Raw genomic sequence first — 24,133 nt, forward strand, 5'->3', positions numbered from 1 at the left:
TCTGGGGGCAATCAACATGGACACAGAGTTCTACAGAGATTTGAGCAGCCACCAGGGGCACAGAGGACCCCTATGCCTTGCAAAACCTCCCATATATGAGCCCTGCATCATTACTCTGTATTTTTTTATTATACAATATGTACTGTGTTGTTCAGATGTAAATAAGGAGAATAATTCCATAATATTGTAACTGCAGAGTATTCTTACATAAACCATTAAAGGAGAAATTGTGTCACCTGTATCATAACCTTCGCCAAAAGGTAAGCACTTGCTATATAATAAAGAATTAAACTTACAGTAAAAAAAATTCTTCTTATTGGCTGTTAAAGGTTTCTGCACTTCTACAGAACGATCTTTCTCTCCACATCCACTGGCTAATAAATCTATAGCTGCAGTATCAGTGATCTTTCAGAGACATTTTTTTTTCTATTGAGCTTTAAAAAAAGAGTTAAAAAATTCTAGCTAGAGCTTAGAATTCACACCAGGTCACTAACTTCTTAGTACTGTAGAATCTATAGATGTTAAAGCAATACTGCCATGCCAGCCCTCCTCCCAGAAGTTATGGGTAACTCCTAAGTGTTACAGTTTTGTTCAAACCTGTGGATGAGTGTTAGGCTCATAATAACTAACTGTCACGGTGCCAGAAAGGCTGGCAGTCTCATCTTGGGCAGATTTAGTAGCTTGATATCCTGTGCATAGAGCTTTACCTGTGCAGCTGGTGTGCTGTGTCTAAGGTATGGTATGTGATGAGTAACCATGTTTGGGTGTGTATGTCTAATGAGGATACTGACACACACCCTTATCACTTACACTGCGTAGACTTGTAGGTGTACCTGGCTTTAAAAACCCAGCTCAAGAAGGAGAATTACAGTGGTGATTTGGGGTGGAGGAGGAAACAACTTCACAGAATTGGATATCAGGAAAGCGAAAGTCAAGGTGAGTCTAAATACAATGCTGAAAGCTACACATATTTATCCTGCACATTTTAGTGACCTGAGGCTGATTTTCGTATAAAGGGAGAAGTCTTCCACTGAAAGTTTACAGGGACGTTTCTTTATGTACGTTGAGAGAAAATAATCTGTATAGTTTTCTTCCTGCAAGTGCATCAGAGCTTAAAGATAACAATATTTGCAAGTACTTATAAGAGACAACCTGGTTATGACTGAAGAGATGAATTTTAGTGATCTTTTTGGTAATGTTTTAGTAAAAAAGTAGCTAGTAATCATATTAATACTATACATAAAAGTATCTAATTTAATTAAACATTATTTTATGTGGCAGACTCCTTCTGTTATAGGAACCCAACAATAAAAATGATAACACAAATATGGAAAACAGTTAAAAAACAGATGGGATATACTGGGCTAACTGAATATACCCCCCTTTGGAGCAATAGGAATTTGCAGGAAATCCTCCTGATAGGAAAGGTCAAAGAATGGGAAACACAAGGCATTAAAAGGCTGAGACAGTTGTATGATGGTAACAACTTTAAACATTTCTTGTACTTGAGATGGGAATTTAACATACCACAACACTCATTTTACACTTACCGTACTTACAGGTGGGGCATGCCCTTGAATCCCAATTTAGGATACAAGCCTTAGAGTGGAATAAAACGCCTCTCTTTCAAAATATACTCCAGGCAGGCTCAACTAAGGGACTTATAATCAAACTATATAGACAGATAAGCAAAAGAGTCAACAGGAGGGAGGGAGTGCTTAATATCATGGGCAAGATATTCGGAATAACCCTGGAGATGGAGGCCGCACTATGTATACATGTATATACGAAGGAATGGGAGGAGCGGAAGAATACCACAGAATACCACAGTTGTAATGTTAAGATGTCTGTTCCAAGCCAGAAAAATTATAGCAGTGAGATGGCAGTTGACAACACCCCCGGCATTAAGGGACTGGATTAGTGTAGTAAATGAGACCATCTCTAAAGAAAGAGCAGTTTATACAAAAAGAGGTAACCTCAAGGAATTTGAGAAGTTGTGGAGGCCCTGGTTGGAAAAAATGGGTTCCCCTCTTTAGAGAGGAAAATATATAGGAGGACTGGAGAATAATTAAAAATAGAGTAGTTGATAGGAAATTTGTACATTAGAAAATTTTGTTGCAACATGTCTTTTGAATTTAACAAGTGAAGCAACGTGAAATGAAAGAAATGGTCGAGAGAAACGATCTATGAATTTAATTACATTGAGATTAACTTAATAGTAACATGAGGGGGAGGGGGGGAAGAGAGGGGGGGGGGATTAATGAGCATTGCTATGTATACAATATTGGAACTAGGAAAAGCAATTGGGATAAAGGTCCTTTCCTTTTCCCTTATTTTTCTCCCTTATTGTTTTTTTCCTAGTTCTCTTTTTGCTGTGTTTTTTTTCTTTGCTTACTTTTTGATTCTATGATATAGATAATGACTATTTTGCTACTGAATTGTTAATACATGAAAGAAAAATTAATAAAGAATAAATAATAAAAAAAAATATATATATATTTTCTACTATGCCCAAACAGTAAACCATAGCGATGTCCTCTCAACAAACTCTCTTATACTGGGACACAGGCTTTACAGTTTTCTACATCCATATTTAGAACAAAAAAGAAAAAGGATAGAGGGGAAAAAAAAGGAAACATTATTTCTAAGACAAAAGTATTAAACCAAGAAAACTATTTATTTCCATTAGTCTTATACACAACCAAAGGTTTATTAGGCTTATTAAGTAAATTGAAGATGAGCAAAGTTCAATAACCCAGAGGAGATGTAACCCTTTTTAGTTAGGAATAATCAGAAGATTGATTTCACATTACTGTACTCTTTGCTCTGCTCTATAACACTATATTGTATGTATATTCATATAGACTACAGTATATAGTAAAAACTGATAAGATGTTGTTTGTTGGCCATATAGCCCACCATTGTGCAAATAAAGTTTATATTATTATATTTACATTTAAGCCTCACGTTCAATCACTGTCCAAATCTTGCCGCCTCAACCTTCGCAACATCTCCAAAATACGCCCCTTTCTAACCAATGACACCACAAAACTCTTAATTCACTCCCTGGTCATCTCTCACCTCGATTACTGCAACTCCCTCCTCATTGGCTTACCGCTGCATACTCTATCCCCCCTTCAGTCCATCATGAATGCTGCTAAGACTAATCCACCTTACCAACCGCTCTGTCTCTGCTACTCCTCTCTGTCAATCCCTCCACTGGCTTCCGCTCATCCAACGAATTAAATTCAAAATACTAACAATTACCTACAAAGCCATCCACAACTCTGCCCCCAGCTACATCACTGACCTAGTTTCCAAATACCAACCTGTACGTTCTCTTCGTTCTTCTCAAGACCTCCTACTCTCTAGCTCTCTCATCACCTGCTCCCATGCTCGTCTCCAGGACTTTTCTAGAGCCTCTCCATGCCTATGGAACTCATTACCCCAATCTATCGATCTATCTCCTTCTCTATCAGCTTTTAGAGGATCCCTGAAAACCCTTCTCTTCAGAGAAGCCTACCCTTCCCACACATAACTGTTTTTTCATCTGAGTCCATCTGATCATCCCCCACAGCTAACTACCCTTTGTTCCACTTGACCCTCCCTTCTAGATTGTAAGCTCTAACGAGCAGGGCCCTCTGATCCCTCCTGTATTGATTGTATTGTGACTGTACTGTCTTCCCTGATGTAAAGCGATGCGCAAACTGTTGGCGCTATATAAATCCTGTATAATAATAATAATAATAATAATAATAATCCATGCATTGAGGACATTTTTTTTGAACAAAAGGATTTACAACGTTGAGTGATCTCATCTAAGATAATAAGCAAGAAAGGCCCAAAATATAATAAGGGACCACATTACTATGACGTGCTCTTGTAAATCGAAAACATGACTTTATTGCCACAAACTGTATTCCCTGTACTAGTGGCAAAGATGACTGCAAATTGTTTGTTCATTGTCTAATTTGGTTTTAACTAAGCAGAGCAGAAATATTTTCAATTGCCCTCACATCAACTCGTAATAATAAAGGAACACTAAAGGCAAATTTTTTTTTTTAAATAACAAATATGTTATACCTTCCTCCACTGTGCAGCTCGTCTTGCACAGAGTGTCCCCGAATCCGGTCTTCTGGGGTCCCTCGGCAGCTGTCTCGGCTCATCCTCGCAAAAGCTTTCCACCGTTATGCGAGTTCCCTCGTATGGTGGAAAGCGTTTGCGAGCGCGCTACAGCAGCGGGCATAGCCGCCGACTGTATCACTTGGCCCCGCCCCCCAGCACGCTGCGTCATCCGCTGCTATCAATCTGTCCAGCCTAGCCAATCAACGGCCAGTCTGGGAACCAAAGAGGATCACGTGGGCGCGCGTGGGACTTTCAAGGGGTCAGGTAAGTAAAACGGGGGTTCAGGGTGGGCCGGTACCGTCAGATGTTTTTTCACCTTAATGCATAGGATGCATTAAGGTGAAAAAAACATTTACCTTTACAACCCCTTTAAAGTCTTGTTTTTTGTTTTTGTTTGCAGATAACAAACATGTCATACTTACCATCTCTGTGGTTTTCACAGAGCAGACCAGATCCTCCTCGGGCCCCTCGTTGGCACTCCTGGCCCCTCCCTCCTGCCAAGTGCCCCCACAGCAAGCAGCTTGCAATGGGGCCACCCAAGCCAAGCCACTGATCTGTGTGTCTATTCAGACATGAAGCTGCGGCTCGGCTTCTTCCACTTTCTCTCTTCATTGGCTCACTGACTTTGATTGACAGCAGCAGGAGCCATTTGGCGCCCGCTGTGTGTCTAAGCCAATCAGGAGGTTTGAGTCCTAGACAGCTAGAGTCTCTTGTGCAACATCACATAGAATGCATTAAGATAAAAAACCTTCTGCCTTTAGAACCACTTTAAATATAACTGACATGTCAAGGTGTACTGTCATGGCAATATTTTTAGGCCTAACTCCACCAAACATATAAACTGTAGAACGGGCTTAATTGCACCATGGTGAAAGTCCAGCCAAAATGTTTTGGTTGTTTTGGATAGCTAGAACCTGCATTAGATTTATCTGAGGCCTCGTACACACGACCGAGAAACTCGACGGGCGAAACACATCGTTTTTCTTTGTCGAGTTCCTTGTTAGGCTTGTCGAGGAACTGGACAAGCTTGCTTTGCGTACACACAGTCAAGCCAAAATCTCCTCGTTCTCAAACGCGGTGACATACAACACATACAACAGCAGGGGAAGTTCGATTCCCCTGGCTAAACTCTTGGGGCTGCTTTTGCTAATTTCATGTGTTTGCGTGTTAAATAAAAGTTTGGTAAGAGACGATTTGCACTTTTCAGTCTGTTACAGCTTTAAAAATGTGTTATCTCCATTACAAATGCTACTTTTACTCCCGTCTCATACTTTAATCTGAGCAAGCACGGGTTTCTTAACATACAGACGTCCAAGTTTCTCGTTGAAAACCAGCCCGTCGAGAATCTCAACGAGCCAAATCAGACTCCCGTCGAGAATATAGAGAACTTGCTCTCTTTTTGGCTCGTCGAGGTTCTCAACAGTTTCCTCGACGAAAATGTACACACGACCGGTTTCCTCGGCAAAAAAATATCTCCCAGCAAGGTTCTTGCTGGTTTTTGCAGAGAAACTCGGTCATGTGTACGAGGCCTTACAGCGTGTATAGGGTTACATTCGTCAAGTGATTGAAAATATAAGATTTGTTACCTTTTAAATGGATTGTGTGTGTTTGCGGGACATATATTGGGGTTTTAATAGTAGCTGTCTCTATTTTGGAAGGTTAACCCCAAGAAGGTCAGCTGATTGGAACATTTTCTTTTAGCCCTGTACCAAAAGAAGCCAGGGTTTGGACAGCTTAAATAGATATTAGGTGTTATGTTGGCCAAAGATGTAACAGTGTAATAACTTAATATAACAATATTTTTGTTGAATAGTTAATAGTTTTTGGAAATCAGTGGCATACCTAAAATATATACTGGTAGTTATTTCCTGTCTATGGGTAAATGTACATGAGAATAACATCATCATATCTTGAATGTTTTACATGTATGTAGGCCACAAATCATGTTTATTTCTAAAATGTGACAATAAAAAATAAACAACTGGTCCAGGAATTGTAACAAATCCCCCTAAACTAAATTGTTATATACCTGTCTAATTATTCATGCTAGAGTGTTGTGATTCTCAGATTTAGCCCAGGTTCACACTGGGTACGATTTGCTTCGATTTGAGATGCGATTTCACATGTGAAATCGCATCTCAAATCGGCGGCATTTGCTGGCACTTGTCGGCAATGACACTGTCCTAATCGGTGCGACGCCGCATCTGCGGCGCTGCACCGATTTCAACCTGCACAGATGTCTCTTAAATGGCGGCCGAAATCGGGACTGCCAGTGGGAGTGAAGCCGTGCAAGTTCAGCTGAACTCGCACGGCTTCACCCTCGCAGCCCAGTGTGAACCAGGGCTAAAACCCAATTGAGCCTTTATGTTTTAATAGTAAGATGCAGTCAGGCTGGCTTAAAAAAAAGTAATCATTATTATTATTATTTTTTAATTGTTATTGTGTGTACTTTAACTCTATAGAAAACTGCTGTGTGCTGGTGGAGAGCCAGTCTGCTGATAGTTGTTTGGTCATCGAGTGGTCTGATACACATTCCCAGCTACTGGGATCCAATCAGCAATGCTCACACTCCTTGAACATCGCTGTTGACTGAAGCACTGTGGATTGGAGTGGAGGTTAGACTGTTGGAGATCCATACAGCTGGGCTGTGTGTGAGTGCAGTGGGCCAGGTTTCCAGTGTGCAGACATGTTCTTTCTTTTTGACTCTAAAATTACTAGTATTAAATAGAGGTTCAGTTGGGCTTTAATTCATTTTTTTTTGTGTTTCCCAATAAATCCTTGCATATGATATAATTATAAAATCAGACTGTGCTTTGAAGTCCAAAACTTTACGTTCACATTTACAATTTTCACTTACAGGTGTGCAGTGCTGAAGAACAAAGAATGTGGCTGTGTATTGTACTTTTTGGTAAGCCTTGCTTTGTTTGTTATGCCTTTAGGGTAGATTATTTTGTTCCACATATACTCGTGTGTGCGTTTTATTCAGCGCATTAGTAAATGTTAGGTTACGTAATGTTTGTTATGAAAGTCTTCACAGATTTCTTTACAACAATATTAAATAGAGTAAAAATAAATGTGAAGCCTGGCACGCTAGGCTGTCTCCATTGCAAGCGATTACAAATATAGGTCTTCAACTATGGTGATTGCAGCGTGCATGCTTTCAGACATAGGATGGTGTATTATAAAAAAGACCACAAAAGTGGTACCTCATTTTCAAAATGCCCAGCGTGATAGTGGGCATGTGGTCTATAGCAGTGGCGGTTTGTGCTCAGATTTTTTTGAGGGGCGCAAACAAACTAAAAAAAAAACCCCATCAAACACAGCCACTGTGCCATTAAATGCAGCTACTGTAACTATCAATTGTTGCCAGTGTGCCCCATCAAATTCCATAAGTGTGCTGACAATTTGCCCCATCAATTGCCGCCAGTGTGCTGCCAGTCTGCCCCATCAAATGCCGCCAGTGTGCTGACAGTTTGCCCCATCAAATGCCGCCAGTGTGCCCCCCCGCCCGGCACTTACCTGTCTCGGGTCAACGCTGTCCTCCAAGTCCTCAATGTCTTCTCCCTTCTCCCGTCCTCTTCCGTCTTCTGCTATGACATTTCTGTATTTTATAATTTCTTAATGTAATGTTCATAATATATTAATTCTTTTGAAAAAATGCATGGTTTTACCTTTTCATAGGTTTTCTGTCCTTTGCAAATGCTCAGCAAGATTGCGCTCGTGGAGCATGCTACCCTGCAGCGGGAGACCTATTGATTGGAAGAACCAATCTCCTAAAAGCTTCCTCAACATGTGGAATGGAGAGTCCTGAAAGCTACTGTACACCCTTCGGAGAGGTATGTCTTTATATTAGAGGATTTTAAACTCCGATATGCTCCTACTTGTGTATTGATAGCTGGTATTGTGTAGTAAGCTGCATAGTCCTTATTTTATATAGATATTGTTATACAGAGTTTGTCTGTTAAATTTAGTAAGATTTGTATGCGGGAAAGATGCTTACAAAAAGTGGAGAAGGCTTATGTTAAAACATACTTTCTTAAAGAGTCCTCTGTGTTGTTTTTCTTTATATTGTTGTGTGGTTTAAAACCCAATAATATTATACTTCTATCAGTGGCTCTGTTAGAGATTTTCCTTCACCTTTCAATGCCAGATCGGCTGTCCAGGGTTTTAGTTATAAGACTTGTTTTGCCATGACTGAGTGCAGCATTGAGTTGGCTGCACAACGGATCATGTCGATTGCGGCTTCTCCTACGAAATCCGCCACCAACTTAAGCTCCTCCAGAGCCTTGATTATGTCGTCCTTGGGGACGTCTTGGTGCAGGGCTGTCTCAACAAATGTCAGTGCAATGGCTGGTCTACAAGCCGCTCCTGCCGCTAGATAGCTCCTTTTGAGGTCTAGGTCAATTCGTCTATCAAGGGAATTCTTGAATGACGTTGAATCCTCCATCAGCAAGGTTACATTTTTTGCCAGACGCACCACAGCTGCATCAACCATAGGCATTGAACTTAGGGACTGAGTATCTGAATCTGCTAGTGGATACAGCTTGATTAGACGGGCTAGAGAAAACTTTTTGTCAGTTTTGTTCCACACGTCCTTTTGAGGAGGTTCCTCCCGGTCTTCCTAGGCAATGGCCAGGAAAAAATTGAAACAGGACGGTTCAGAATCATCTGAGGACTCCTCAGACAGATCTTCCGGTGAAGTTTGTCTAGCTGTTCTTCCTGATGCAGTCAAAGGAGTACTAACAGCTGACGGATCCGGGGTGTCAGGGTCTAAATCCAATGTTTGTGCAGCTTGCGGAACCAGGTGAGCAGGGATCATGCCTGGTTAGCTGTGTAGTCCCTGAGACAGACCTTACAGACAAGCTTATCAGAGAGTGGAACCGCGGCACATGTCCAGCATTCCTCTATAACAGGGAAACAATGAAAAATTCAAAAGTATATATATATATATATATATATATATATATATATATATATATATATATATATATATATATATATATACAGTTACTTCTCTGTGTGTAGCTGTTAGAGACTTTTCCTTACTTTCTGTCCAAGGGACAGCCTTTTTACCATACGGGAACTAAAAGATTCTCTCCAATGGTAGTAAAGCCTGACGGGAGTTTTAATCCTTCATCATTCTATCATAAACTATAATGCTATAGATATATGTTAAGGTGTTATGGTATCTTACACTGTGCCTCCCATTGCGAAATAACATTTATTAAAACAGCAAAATCAAATAGGAATCACATATATGTACACCTCCTTCCTTATGATTAAAGTACTTTGTTAAAAGCTGTCATGATTAGATGCCAATGTTGCCAGATAATTACAGTGCCTTTAAAAAGTATTCATACCCTTTGACATTTTCCACATTTTGTCATGTTACAACCGAAAACATAAATGCATTTTTTGGGGTATTTGTGTGATAGACCAACACAAAGTGGTGCATAATTGTGAAGTAGAAGGAAAATGGTAAATGGTTTTCAATTTTTTTACAAATAAATATGTGAAAAGTGTGGTGTGCATTTGTATTCAGCCCCCCTGACTCAATACCTTGTAGAACCACCATTCACTACAATTACAGCTGAAAGTCTTTTGGGGATGTCTCTACCAGCTTTGCACATCTAGAGAGTGAACTTTTTGCCCATTCTTCTTGGTAAAATAGCTCAAGCTCTGTCAGATTGGAATGAGAGCATCTGTGAACAGCAATTTTCAAGTCTTACCACAGATTCCCAATTGGATTTAGGTCGGGACTTTGACTGGGCCATTCTAACATATGAATATGCTTTGATCTAAACGATTCCATTGTACCTCTGGCTGTATGTTTAGGGTCATTGTACTGCTGGAAGGTGAACCTCAACCCCAGTCTCAAGTCTTTTGCAGACTCTAACAGGTTGTCTTCTAAGATTGCCCTGTATTTGGCTCTATCCATCAACTCTGACCAGCTTCCCTGTGTGTTCAGGGTGATGTGCCGTGTTAATTGTCTGCCACACATAGCGTTTTGCTTTAGGCTCCTTCTTCCACATGTTTGCTCTGTCCCCCACATGGCTTCTCGCAAACTGAAAACTTGAGTTCTTATGGCTTTCTTTTAACAATGGCGTTCTTCTTGCCATTCTTCCATAAAGGCCAGGCCAGATTTGTGGAGCACACAACTAATAGACAGATTATTCCACCTGAGCTGTGGATCTCTGCAGCTCCTCCAGAGTTACCATGGGCCCTCTAGGCTGCTTCCCTGATTAATGCTTTCCTTGCCTGGCCTGTCAGTTTATGTGGAAGGCCATGTCTTGGTAGATTTGCAGTTGGACCATACTTTTTCCATTTTCGGATGATGGATTGAACAGTGCTCTGTTAGATGGTCAGAGCTTGGAATATTTTTTTTATAACCTAACCCTGCTTTAAACGTCTCCACAACTTTATCCGTTTCCTATCTGGTGTGTTAAGGGATTCATTGTCAATAAGGCTTTGTTTTTGGTTACTTTTCATAGAGAATAGAAAATTTCCAGGGATTCTAATATTTTAGAAGTAACTTTTATTTAAGGTAGCCTAAAGGATTTATTGTAAATACAATCTTTCCCTTCTGTTCGTTTTCATAAAGAATACTATCACCCTTACCCGGAACATTGAGACACTGTAGCCTCCTATTAATCCATGACTGTTTGGCAAATGAAAATGCCTGTCTTTAGTATTTGAAATCAAGTTATTGCCAGCAGATCCATTTATAACAAGTGCCCTTTTATACACTTACATAACTTTCAGCTGGTAAAGTTTTAATACTAGATGTGGGACTATGGTTTTGGTTTTGAGCCCTTTTAACAAACACAAATGAGTAGTTCACAATGGGAATAGCTCAGAGGGCACTGCCTCTTGCACAGAGTTAGAAGGGATGGAACTGCAGACTGGTTGTGTAAAATATGTCTGGTCTTTCTAACACTTGGATTTTAAAGGAGAAGTCCAGCCAGAGCTGGTTTGGCTGGGCTTCTCCTATGGGTCACAGGAGTTCAATTTGTTTTGCACTCCTGTGACCCGTTTTCAGCAGAGATCGGACTGAAGTATGCTCTCTGCTGACATCACAGGAATCAGTCCAGGCACCACGTCATCCTGATAATGGAAGTCTGGATGCACCAGGTGCCTGGAATGTTGCCCATCTCAGCCTCTTAGTGAGCCGCTGAGAGTCTGAGATGGCCTCTCCCCGCCCATCCACAGCTCAGCGCTCCAGTGAGCATGGGGGGCAGAGCGGAGAGCTGCTGACTTACAGGGGAGCTGAGAGAACCGAGCCATCTGCGATGTTCGATAGCTCAGTTCTCAGTGCAGAGGAACCAAAGAGATGGATACAGCATTGGTCCGATGCTGCATTCACCTAGGTAAGTATGATGGGTGGAAAAAAAATCCATTCTTCTTTTTTAAATGAGCTATTACATGTCTCCCTTGTGACTTGAATTTAACTGGCAGCTGAATTTTCAAATGTATCATACTGGTAGTATGTTCCCCCAGAATTGTCTATACAGTCATAGACAAAATTGTTATATAGGTAACTTTATAAAACCAAGAAATCTAGCGAGCTACCCAAAATCTGTAAATATGTAACACCTCTTATCAGGTTAGTTGCTAGCACTGTTTACGTCCCATACGATCATGCAAATGCAATATTTATAGAGGAAATGCTGCGCTATCTGGATGTTTGAGTGCCTTGATGCAATGACACAAAATAAAAAATGTGTTGATGTGCTAACAAAGTTTTTTTTACAATAGAGCGTGTGATCACAGCATCACAAACCTTATAATCCACATATGTGTTGAAATGTATATCATGCCTTCAAAGTATTCAGCTCGACAAAAACGTTGATTCTGAGTACTGTATTTTTTTTTTAAACTGGCGCCATTGGCAGCCGAATAAACATTGTGACGTCGCTTCCGTGTTTACATACAGGAGACTCGAACAAAGCCGTTTCCGGCTTCTTACCAGTCTGTCTCTAGCCGCCGGAAGTGGCAGATTGCGGATTGGGTCTCCTGGTGGGACGGGAGTCCCAGTAAGAGTGGCGGAAGGGGATGGGAGGGGGGATGTCCCCTCCCGCTCCTCTGGTATAACAGCCAAGCAGCTTTTAGCCGACCGCCTGCTCTACAAAATGTCAGCTGCAGGCATCATCCCGGTATAACCCCCTAAAGCCAAGGCCACATATATGCGTACGCTCGGCGCCAATGGGTTAAACGTACAGCTATAGACTAATAAACATAAACTTACATGTAGGGCTTCTTACATTATTTAAATAAGTATCACTTCACCCACTTTACAGCCTTCCATATTCCTTTGTTTGTTACACTTGGCTTGAAACATAGATTGAGGCTCTTAGCTGAAGTAAGACTGATGCATGTTATTGGGAGTCCCCCATAACATTATCATCTGAAATACATCATATTCTAATTTTGTACCCAGAGATTACATCGGTAGCTTAAAAAATTCCTAAAGTCTTTTTACACTTAATAGATAATTAGGGATGACCATATCTAAAGATAAGTTTACAGAATCTTGAACTTGATCCATTTGAAGGATTCAACCTGATTGGCAACTTTGAACACCTTGGGGCAGATCCACAAAAGTATTACGCCGGCGTATCTCTTGATACGCCGCGTAATTTCGAATTTTGCGCGTCGTATCTTTGTTTTGTATGTTCAAAGCAAGATACGACGGCATCTCGGCTAGATCCGACAGGGGTACGTCGGATCTAGCTGCAATTTTTTGGCTGCTGCTAGGTGGCGTTTCCGTCGAATTCCCCGTCGAGTATGCAAATTAGCTAGTTACGGCGATCCACGAACGTACGTCTGGCCGGCTCTTTTTTTTACGTCGTTTGCGTTCGCCTTTTTCCGGCGTATAGTTAAAGCTACTGTTATGAGGCGTACTCAATGTTAAGTATGGCCGTCCTTCCCGCGTAGAAATTTGAAATGTTTACGTTGTTTGCGTAAGTCGTTCGCGAATAGGGATTTGCGCAGAATGACGTCACCATCGGAAGCATTGGCTTGTTCTGGGTTAATTTCGAGCATGCGCACTGGGATACCCCCACGGAAGGCGCATGCACAGTTAAAAAAAAATGTTGTTTACGTTGGGTCACAACGTATTTACATAAAACACGCCCCCATCACAGCCATTTGAATTCCGTGCCATTACGCCGCCAAAGATACACTACACCGCCGTAACTTACGGCGCGGATTCTTTGTGGATTAAAAAAAAAAAGTACGTTACGGCGGCGTAGTGTATCTTAGAAACGCTACGCCCAGCGCATAAATGCGCCGCTGTATGAGGATCTGCCCCTTTCTCTGGTTTAGACTCAGTTTTTATTGCACAGTTTTTGTAAATAAGTGCTACTGCGATTATATTCAACACTATGAAATTTGAAAGGTTCAATGTATTTGTTTTGATGACTTATTTAAAAAGAAAATAGATGGCGCTTTAGGTAACCCGTCATGCTGTTTTCATCCTCTAATTATTGTTATTTTTAATTTCTTGCTTGCCTATAAATGGTAATTAAGCTCATGACTTGTAGATGCTTGGCTGTGCATGTGCTGTTAAGTTTTGTAATAGACACAGAGGTCAAAGCTTGCCACACTCTCCACATCTTCTTTGTGTACTGTCTGGATTCTGTGCCAGAATCAATGGGATCTAAGTGTGTTTTTTTGCAAGCTCCAGTAAAACTAGAATATGGCAAAATCCTGTTTTAAATGCCGTAGATATATCTTTGGTGTTGGAGGTCCCCATATTCTCCCCCATATTTATAAATGCAGAGCCATAGGGGTTTACAGTGTCACTTGCTTTGAAACAAGTTTCTACAATCCTATAGTGATGGAATCAGCCTATTCACTGGAATGTATCCAGAAAAAGTGGATCTACATCATAAATGTATTATAGGTTCCATTGTCCTTTGTAAAGAGATGTTTATATGTGCATTTGGCGAACACTTGAGGATCAGAATAGCGATTGCAGCATTTATAACTTGTCTGATACCTGTTAATACATGTTTAACTTTTCATAAGAAATTATTTTTCCAGCCCCCTTATTTAAATATGGATGCCACTCTCAATATAACAGTCCCACATTTAAGCCAAACACATGAAAAAAATAAATAAAAATCTGCACATATGTACATGTAAAAGATCAGTAACATCTGTATTATAAACCTCCCTGCTCGTGAGAATCTCCAGTTAAAGTTTACACATGCTTGTGGCCTAAGGGATAGGCATAAAAATACCTGTATTTGGTTACCCTGGTCTATAAATGCTTAACCCAATGAATGCTATTTTTATATAATTTATATTGGCAAGAGTCACTATCTGAAATTTAACAAATAATACTGTTTTGCTACATTTTTCCAAAGTCTATTAGTAATTTGTATTTCAATTCTGCTTGCCCTGGCTTGTATAAAAACAGTATTTGCAGTTCAATATCATCCCGGATCCACAGGCCTGGGCCAAATACAAAATACTGACCCTTGAACATGTTATTACCAACAGAGAGCTCATCCCCTTTCACGTTTTGCGCACCAAATGTAATGTTCCTGCACAGGCCCATTTTAGGTATCTTCAAGTCGCTCATGCCTATAGGTGCCAGTTCTTAGGTCAACCAGTTGTATTGGCATACTCTGAGCTCGAATCCACCCTTCAGGTGAAGGACTTGGAGTAACCCACGTCTCAGCTCTATGGGTCCCTGCTGATTGCTGCCGCCCCCGAGTTGTCCTCCCTCCGCAGGAAATGGGTGGTGGACATATGGGAGCTGGACGAGGACGACTTGAGGGAGATTTGGGACTTTACCTTCTCCCCTCTGGTCTCAGCAAGGAACAAACTGGTCCAATACAAAATTGTGCATAGGGCTCACTACACGCCTCACAGGCTGCACCAGATGTCGCCGGCACATTCTCCAGCGTGCTGGTGTTGCTCCTACCAACCGGGTGACTTTTTCAACATTTTTGGGGTTTGCCCAGCAATTGAACTTTATTGGAAAGAAGTACTCAAGGTGATTGCTAAGGTCACTAACAGTCGTGTTCCTTATGATCCTAAATATTGTCTGTTGGGGCTGGTAGAACAAATGTCAATGATCAGAGCCAGAAAAACACTCTAAGCGGAGCTCCACAGTAGCATGTCCTTCTCGTCTTGCATCCAGACATGCCCCCCCCCCATATGTCTTTACTGGTTTAACTACCAAAGCATTTTTAATTTCTGAAAGCCAAATTGTGCTGATCACATATTTCCTAGTTATAAAGATTACTCTGCTACTTACTGCTTTTGGTCATACTGTTTCCTGGACCACACTACAAATTTGAAAATAATGATGTGTATTAGCTACAAATCTCTTTGCTTCTAATCACTGGCACTTTGCAGTTAGCTACACATTTACTGCTGTAGCTGGCTACAATGCTCATCTATGCAGCTACAAATCGCTAGTGGGCTTTGTTGATCAGCATCTGCCTTAGCTACTGAAGCTAGCCATTCTTTCACTAGACCCAAGCACTGCAAAAAAACAATCACTCAGCGGCTAAGCTACAAATCACATCGGTTCCACTCACACTTTGTGTTTCCTTTAAAGCTAGGTACACACTGCAGTTTTTTATTGTGCAATCCAGCAGGATACAAATTTGATTGAATACGACCTAATCTTAACTATAAATAATTTAAATAAGGCATTCTAATGAGGTGGTGCACAATATAAATATGAAAGTGTTTTGACAGTAAGGCCTCGTACACACGACCGAGGAACTCGTCGGGCGAAACACATCGTTATCCTCGTTGAGTTCCTTGTTAGGCTTGTCGAAGAACTCAACAAGCTTGCTTTGCGTACACACTGTCAAGACAAAATCTCCTCGTTCTCAAACGCGGTGACATACAACACATACAATGGCAGGGGAAGTTTGATTCCACTGGCACAACTCTTGGGGCTGGTTTTGCTAATCTCATGTGTTTGCGTGTTAAGTAAAAGTTTGTTAAGAGACGATTTGCACTTTTCAGTCTGTTACAGCTTGAAAAATGTGTTATCTCCATTACAAATGCCACTTTTACTCCTGTCTCATACTTTATTCTGAACAAGCGCGGGTTTCTTAGCATACACACGCTCGAGTTTCTCATCAAAAACCAGCCCGACGAGGAACTCGACAAGCAAATTCAGACTCCTGTCGAGGAAAAAGAGAACTTGCTCTCTTTTTTCCTCGTCGAGTTCCTCACACACGACCGGTTTCCTCAGCAAAAAAGCTCTCCCACCAAGTTTCTTGATGGATTCTGCCGAGGAAACCGGTCGTGTGTACGAGGCCTAAGTGATATAAAAAGAGAGATTCTGTGAGATTCCAGCTTGCAATACTTAGGTAAAATGGAAAGGTTAAATCCACCCATTCAAATGGTATGTAAACTCTAATGTTTTAGAGTGCATTTGTTGATATATTTTAAAAGCTTGAGTAAAGAGCCAATTGAAAAGAGGATACACCCATGAAGGTAACCCTGAAGGAAACAAAAAATTTAATTTTCTGCCACCTTGAAGAGTTATGTTTGCTTTGACCTTTAGACAGGACCCTGGGTTGGCTCCAAACCTTGAAATCAAGATGACCGTGGAATATACTCAAAGAGAGACATATTGCCAAAATACCAAAACACAATCTGAGAAGATATCCAGGGTCAGCCAGGTTTTTATTACATTCTATTTATAAACTATCTTGCAGCAATTCTAAAATTAGTAACAATACTATGAAATATGCTTAGTCAGTTGCATGGTTTATATATCTTGATAAAAGCATCTTGAAAGATAATATTTTAATAGTTCTGAAGCGTGAACAAATTTTAGAAATGGCATAGAGAATGGTCACTTTATTAGTCAACTCTGATTATTTTATGTTTACAACATACATAGGTCATAAATGTATTTCCATTTTCTTTGGACAGCTAAGCTTGGAGGGTTTATGTTATTAAATAAATATTTTTTTAGCTTGGTGGATATGTATAAATTGAGATTAGCTTACTGAGATTTGTAGTTTACTGCAACTACAGACAAGTAAATGCAATATTGTTATACTAGATAACTAGAACATTGTTTAGACTAGTATTGGTCATTCTGGGGATCTGTGATCTGAATATATCATTGCAGTATTACCAAAAAGGCCTGATATAACCCCCATAATAGAACAGGATGTCAATTCCTTTTGTTGGTTAGACAAAATGGTCTTGGGTATGTCAGGCTGGGGGATCTTTTGGAGAGGACTGACCTCATTGCATTGGAGAGATCAGGCATGCCACCATGACACCCTAGGGACCCATTATCAAGCCTGGCTGCTGTCACAGTCTTGCAGGAAGGGGAGGGGGTTTTGCTTAGGCCCTTTTCATATAATAACTGTATTTTAATGGAGGATGAAAGGATGCTTTGATGTTGCTTACAGTAAAACTGCAAGCAAGCCCACATATATGGTATATACGATATAGTGTGGACAGAGAGTAAGGGGAAATGCACATTTTACTGTTGTCACTGACACAAGCTTAGAGGGCATATCTTCCAATAGGGACACCTGTTCTAGTGACAACTGTCAATAGTGGTATTTCCCCTAATTTTGGGGAGATGTCTTCTCATTTCCAATTATGTCTCTGGTAAATGGAGTGAAGCTTCTGATGGGGAAACAGACGTTCTATATCAGTGGACTCCAAACTGTGGCCCTGGGGTCAGATGTGGCCCTTTGCTTGCCTCTATCTGGCCCTTGGGGCACTATTCCATCCACAACTGACACTAATGATGGAACACTATTACTCCCACTGACACCAAGGATGGGGTGCTATTCCTCATACTAATATCAACAAAAGAGCACTATTCATTCCACTAAAACCAACAATAGGACATTGTTTACTTCCATTGATGCTTGGGCATTTCCTACTCCCACTATCCACAGTCTGGCCCTCCTAACGTCTGACGAAACTGGCCCTTTGTTTAGAAAGTTTGGAGATCAATGTTCTATATCAATGCTGTATGCTAAAACAACTTTCTGGCTTTCTGCCCTATGTTGTAAAGGTAAGATAGTTTTATCAGAAAGAATCATTTAAACCAACATTATTAATGAGCATTATCATAAGTCATAGCAGATGTTTTCAGAATACTTCACTAGCATATTGACAGTGAAGTACGTTTGGTTTGACAGAAATATGGCAGATGGGATGTTATGCTGTGCCCAGTATAAAATGTGCTAATCTTACCATATTATTTGAGGTTTCTATTGCACAACTGTCTGCAGCTTTTTGTAACTTCAGCTTCTGGTTGATCGTACGTGCTTAGACTCTCAGATTCAGAGAGCGTGTGGCTGCCAGCCAGGTACAACTGATTCAGCATTCATAGGTTGACATGGTCATATCAATAGTGCATCCCACTAAAAAGTATTAATAAAATATAATTTATTATTTAATAGTAGCTTATTTTGCATTCTAATTTAAAGGAAGACTGCAATTTACGTTAGTATTTATTTTAACCACCTGCTGACCGCTCACAGTAAATATACTGCGAGCAGGCAACAGGTACAGGCACAGTCGCGTGCATGTACATGACCGGCCTTCTTCCGTGTTTGGGGCATGCATGCATATGCCCCCTGACGATCTGTGCTGTGATTAGACAAAGCACAAGTTTGGCAGCAGATTTCAGCCAATGATTTCATCTGAAATCTGCTGATTCGGATGTGTCCAATCACGCAGAGTTCTGTGTTTACAAAAACACAGGGCACAGCGTTCTAGCTGTTTCTTCTCCCTAAAAAAGCAGGGAGAAAAAACAACCAGATGAGAAAGTAAATGCAGCACACATTGCACATTGTTAGGCCCACAGTTAACCCCTTTATTGCCCCTAAATGGTAACCCTTTCCCAACCAATGTCATTAGTACAGTGAAAGTGTACAGTATTATCACTGATTACTGTATTAGTGTCACTAACAACATCACTGTCAGTTAGTGAACTTTCCAGCCAGTGTTTGTTAGTAACATATTGCCCCCCACCCTTTCACAGTCCTTTTATAAGTTGCTGATCACCGCTATTACAGTTTAACGTCTATAGCTGCAGAAAACCAAATAATATACACTTATTAGGATTTTTTTCCCAAAGACATGTATGAAAATACATTTTGGCCTAAATTTCGTTTTTTTTTTTATTGGATATGTTTTATAACAGAAAGTAGGAAATATTGTTTTTTTTCAAAGTTTTCAGTCTTTCTTCATAATATATATATATATATATATATATATATATATATATATATATATATATATATATATATATATATATATATATATATATTTAAAAGAAAACAATCTAGTGTTAATCAAATACCACAGAAAGAAAGCTCTGTATGTGTGTAAAAAAATGTATGAATTTCATTTGCGTACAGTAATGCATCACTGTGCAATTGCCAGTTAAAGTAGCACAGTGCTAAATAGCATAAAATGCCCTGGACATGAAGCGGGTAAAATCTTTCCCGAAGGTTAAAGCCGTAGTAAACCTGCACAGAAAAAAAAAAAAAACAGAAAAAAAAAAACCCCGGAAGGCAAAAGCAAAATGAGCTAGTAGGCAGCGCATACTAGTTCATTATGAAATACTTACCTCAGAACGAAGCCCCCGTATCGGAGCCCGGTCCATGCCGAGGGAGCTGACATCTTGCACTCGGCGTGTCTTCCGGGTTCACGGATCCAGCGCTGTGAGTGGCCAGAGCCACGATGACGTCACTCCCACGCATGCGCGCAGGAGTTTTCATTCCGAAGAGGTCCGACAATGCTGCAGGACCTTAAAGGGTCACTAAAGGATCTTTTTTTAGCTAAATAGCTTCCTTTACCCTACTGCAGTCCTGGTTTCATGTTCGTTTTTGCTTTGAAGTAGCTGTAATCCTTCTCTGATCTCCACACTTCCTGCTTGTCTGGCTCCTTATGAAAAAACTCATGTGAGCTTCTCACTGTGGTCCATGATCAAGAAGGTGTGATTACTGTGTGTCTAAAACTCCTCAGAACCAATCAGATTAATTTTAAAAACAAACACTGCCCTGTGTTTGTTTGTTTTTGTTCTGTGTGTCTCTGTACTTCACAGAAACATGAAACTAGTTTAAAAACAAAACTAAACTGCAGGCACATTATATGATTGATTTTTTATCTTTTTGTAATCATTTTTTAAAAGGAATCAGTTAACTATTATGTCTCTATACCCTGTAAACAGTAATTTCAGCAAAAATGTTTTTTTCCTTTATTGCTCCTTTAAGCTGGGGGATTCAGAGTGCATGCACCACTGAGGTAAACGGCTGTATGCATAGGGAATATCTTCTAAACGTACAGGTTTAGGAGATATTAATTTTACCTACAGGTAAACCTTGGCTTACCTGTAGGTAAAAGTGTAAAATTTGGGTATACAACCGCTTTAAGTGTTTGAAAAGGAACTGAACAGTGGTCTTTTCCCAATTACTGACCTACAATGCTTTGTTTTGCACTGTGTCTCTATGTGGAAGTGGACTTCTTGGTTGAAGGAGGCCTTTGCTTCTTTATAACTGAACTGTCCCCTCTTGACTGATGATCTGGTTGGGGGGTATTCAAGAATAGTGGATGAATAGATCAAGAACCAACAGGAGAGGTGCAGAAAGCACACTTCCAGGGAATTGAAACAGAGCCAGTGAGAACCTTGCACTGCAGGTCTTCTGGTACAGCTTTCACTCCAGCAAGGAAAAGAGTAGGCAGCACAGTAGTGACATCACCAAACAATCCTCCAAATCTTTTTTTTATCAATCAAGTTTAAGTTTATTTTGAAAATATAAACAGTACAATCGAGTTCATTCATCAAGGATAACATCACAATGCATTACAGGAAGATACATTTCGACATCACATTTTCCTAACTATACTTTGGTCACATTCGAATAAACAATCTTTATTCAAAAATAAACAGATTTGGAAGAAATAAAAAGATCATGTGTCCACAAACCGTTATAACGGAAATATAGTATTTACCCTAAATTTTCCTATATAATGTTCCCCTGAGAGATATTCAAGTGCAACGTAAAAGTTGATACTTGTGATACCATAACACATGTGATATTAGTCAATAAAATAGAGTTCATTCTTAAATGACCCTCATATAACCCCCTTAACTTAGGAAGAATCCAATCATTTCACTAAGAGTAGGACCCCACCTTCTGTCCTAATACTCCCACCGTCTTCTCTCTTTTTCCCCCTACTTACTTATTGCAGAGCAAATTCACTTTGTGAATTAGAAGTAGATCAATGAAAAAATTTTAAATTGAGAAGATTAATATTATGACCGACAACTCGGTAATTCCGGATCAGTATAATAACCTTACGATACCTTAAAGCATCACTAAACATTTAAAGTAACAAAACGTTTGAGGAATTGACACCATTTTTAAGATTAAGTCTATGGATCCCGATAACTCAAAAATAAAATATGGCAAGTCCGGAAATCTCAAAATACTCATGGCAAGTAAAAAATATAGGAATATAGAGGATTAAATCCTCAAACAACACTATTATGTAATGAATGTACTTTACGATAGCAAATAAAATAAAAAATAGAGTAAAGAACTCCAATCATAAGAAAAAGTTATAGAAAACCAAAAAAGGAAAAATAGAATGGAAATTTAGAAAAGAGAGAGATAAGAAAAGGGAGCCTACCTGCCAATTCCACATCACAAAAAGCAGTAAATCGTCTTATTAAACTATAAGTTGTTTATGATACCCATGTATTGTAACCATGGTCGCCAAATTTCATTGAACTGGTCTTCAGAATCTAACATCAAGCCTATCCTCTTCTCTTGCTCAATCCTCCAAATCTTAAGAGACTAGTAGTCAACAGCACATTACCTTGGCTGATCTCTAACTAGAATTATACAGATATGGGGGCATATTCTTAACGATCTGTGGCGGCGGAACATATGTCCTTTACGTTACGCCGCCGCAAGTGGCAAGTGCCTGATTCCCAAACCACTTACCTGTAAACTTGCGGCGGCGTCGCGTAAAGTCCACCCGCGCAAGCCCTCCTAATTCAAATGATCCTGGTAGGGGGCGTGGATCATTTAAATTAGGCGCGCTCCCGCGCCGATCGTAATGCGCATGCTCCGTCGGGTAAATTACACGACGTGCATTGCGCTAAATGACGTCTCACGGACGTCATTTGTTTTGACTGTAACGTAAATGGCGTCCAGCGCCATTCACGGACGACTTACGCAAACGACGTTAAATTTTCAAATTTCGACGCGGGATCGACGGCCATACTTAACATTGAGTACGCCACCTAGGGGGCATCTTTATCTTTACGCCGCGTATCGCTTACGGAAACAACGTTAAAACACTACGGCGGGCAAGCGTACGTTAGAGAATCGGCGTGACTAGTCATTTGCATATTCTACGCTGACCGCCACCTAGCGGTCAGCGTAAATATTGCAGCCTAAGATACAACGGCGCAGGCCGTCGTATCTTAGGCATGTTTAAGTGTATCTCAGTTTGAGAATACACTTAAACATAGGATCGGACTTACGTCGGCGTATCTGCTGATACGCCGGCATAAATTATTTGAGAATATGGCCCATGAGGTTTAAATAAAACTCCAGTCACAAAAAATACCCTTCCAGTGGGACCCACACTGGAAAAAATATATGCTCAATAACCCTATTCACTCCAGCAAGGTAAAGAGCAGGCAGCACAGTAGTGACATCACCAAACAATCCTCCAAATTTTAAGAGACTAGTAGTCAACAGCACATTACCTTGGCTAATCTCTAACTAGAATTATACAGATATGAGGTTTAATTAAAACTCCAGACACAAAAAATACCCTTCCAGTGGGACCCACACTGGAAAAATTAAATGCTCAATAACCCTAAGGGTGCATGAGTAAGGTGTGATACTTACCATTTTGCTTGCTCCAGCTCCAGACATTGACATTGTGTTACATCTGTTATGTTGCTGGTGAGTGATCTGGGTCCTGGTGCTGCAATGTCAGTTTTTTTATTCTTCTATATATGAATTATTCAGACTTCTGTGCCTTTCTACCTACAGCCTGTCAAAACTGTATCACAGAACTAAAGGACATGCTCCAAAATTCCTCTTCAGCTCTTTGCCAGTGCTACAGGTCTGACAGGCAGCACAAGGGCAGGGATAGGAAGCGGCAGCTGCATATTTCACATAATTAAACCTGATTTCAAATGTTTGCTTGTATGCGCAGGATAATGGGGAATTATATAAGGATTAATAGTAATTACATATAGTCTATTTTAAACACTTTTAGCAACATTACAGTAAATGCATCTTTGAACCAAATGGACATTGTTGCTGTATAATTGTTTAGAGTTCTTATTTAACACATACTATATTTATTGGTGTATAACACTCACATTTTCACCCTGCAAATCGGTTGCAAATATTGTGTGCGTGTTATATGCCGATACTGCAATTTGGGCTGCCTCTGAGAGAAAAGGGAGGGGGGCAGGATGAGTGCCGTCAGATTGCATACAGCAAGAATCTCCTGTTTACTCATCGGCCTCTGTAATAGGAAGTTCCGTCTCCTGGGCCGGGATTGGACCAATGTTCTGTCTATCATAGAAGCCGGTCCAGGAGGCGGGACTTTGTATTAAAGAGGCCACAAGTAAACAGGAGTATGTAATCTAATGGCGCTCATTCCGCCCCTTCCCTGAGATGGGCATTGATTAGGTGGCATTCATGGCAATGGGGAGGCTGCAGATGGGCATTAATCAAGCTGCATTGATGGGCAATTTTGTGGCTGAAGATGGGCATTGATCAGGCTGCATTGATGGGCACTGCCCTTATTTTGCTTCAAAGTTCATTATTTAAAACGTAAGGTTTTTTCCTGAAACTTTCCTCTTAAAATGAAGGTACGTGTTATACGCCTGTACGTGTTATATGCCAATAAATACAGTAATTAATAGAGACTAACGGAATCTCTCTGTAAGTTGGGGTGACTGGTCCAGCCTCAACACATTTTCTAGAACACGCAAGGGTCTAGTTTT

The 24,133-nt window shown here is 40.4% G+C and overlaps 1 protein-coding gene across 2 annotated transcripts in view; it reads left to right on the top strand.

The window, feature by feature from the left end:
• The first annotated feature begins 694 nt into the window (after positions 1 to 694).
• The window catches only part of LAMB3 (laminin subunit beta 3), a 110,743-nt gene continuing 87,304 nt past the window's right edge, over positions 695 to 24,133 (top strand). The window contains exons 1-3 of one of the 2 annotated variants that reach the window (XM_040337520.1): positions 695 to 936; positions 6,985 to 7,033; positions 7,807 to 7,961. In XM_040337520.1, the coding sequence (XP_040193454.1) occupies positions 7,009 to 7,033; positions 7,807 to 7,961 (180 nt within the window). In that variant the 5' untranslated portion in view covers positions 695 to 936; positions 6,985 to 7,008. The remainder of the gene's footprint in view (positions 937 to 6,984; positions 7,034 to 7,806; positions 7,962 to 24,133) is intronic. The other variant, XM_040337521.1, reaches the window with a different exon arrangement.

Source organism: Rana temporaria, chromosome 2, assembly GCF_905171775.1.
Source record: "Rana temporaria chromosome 2, aRanTem1.1, whole genome shotgun sequence".
NCBI lineage: Eukaryota > Metazoa > Chordata > Amphibia > Anura > Ranidae > Rana > Rana temporaria.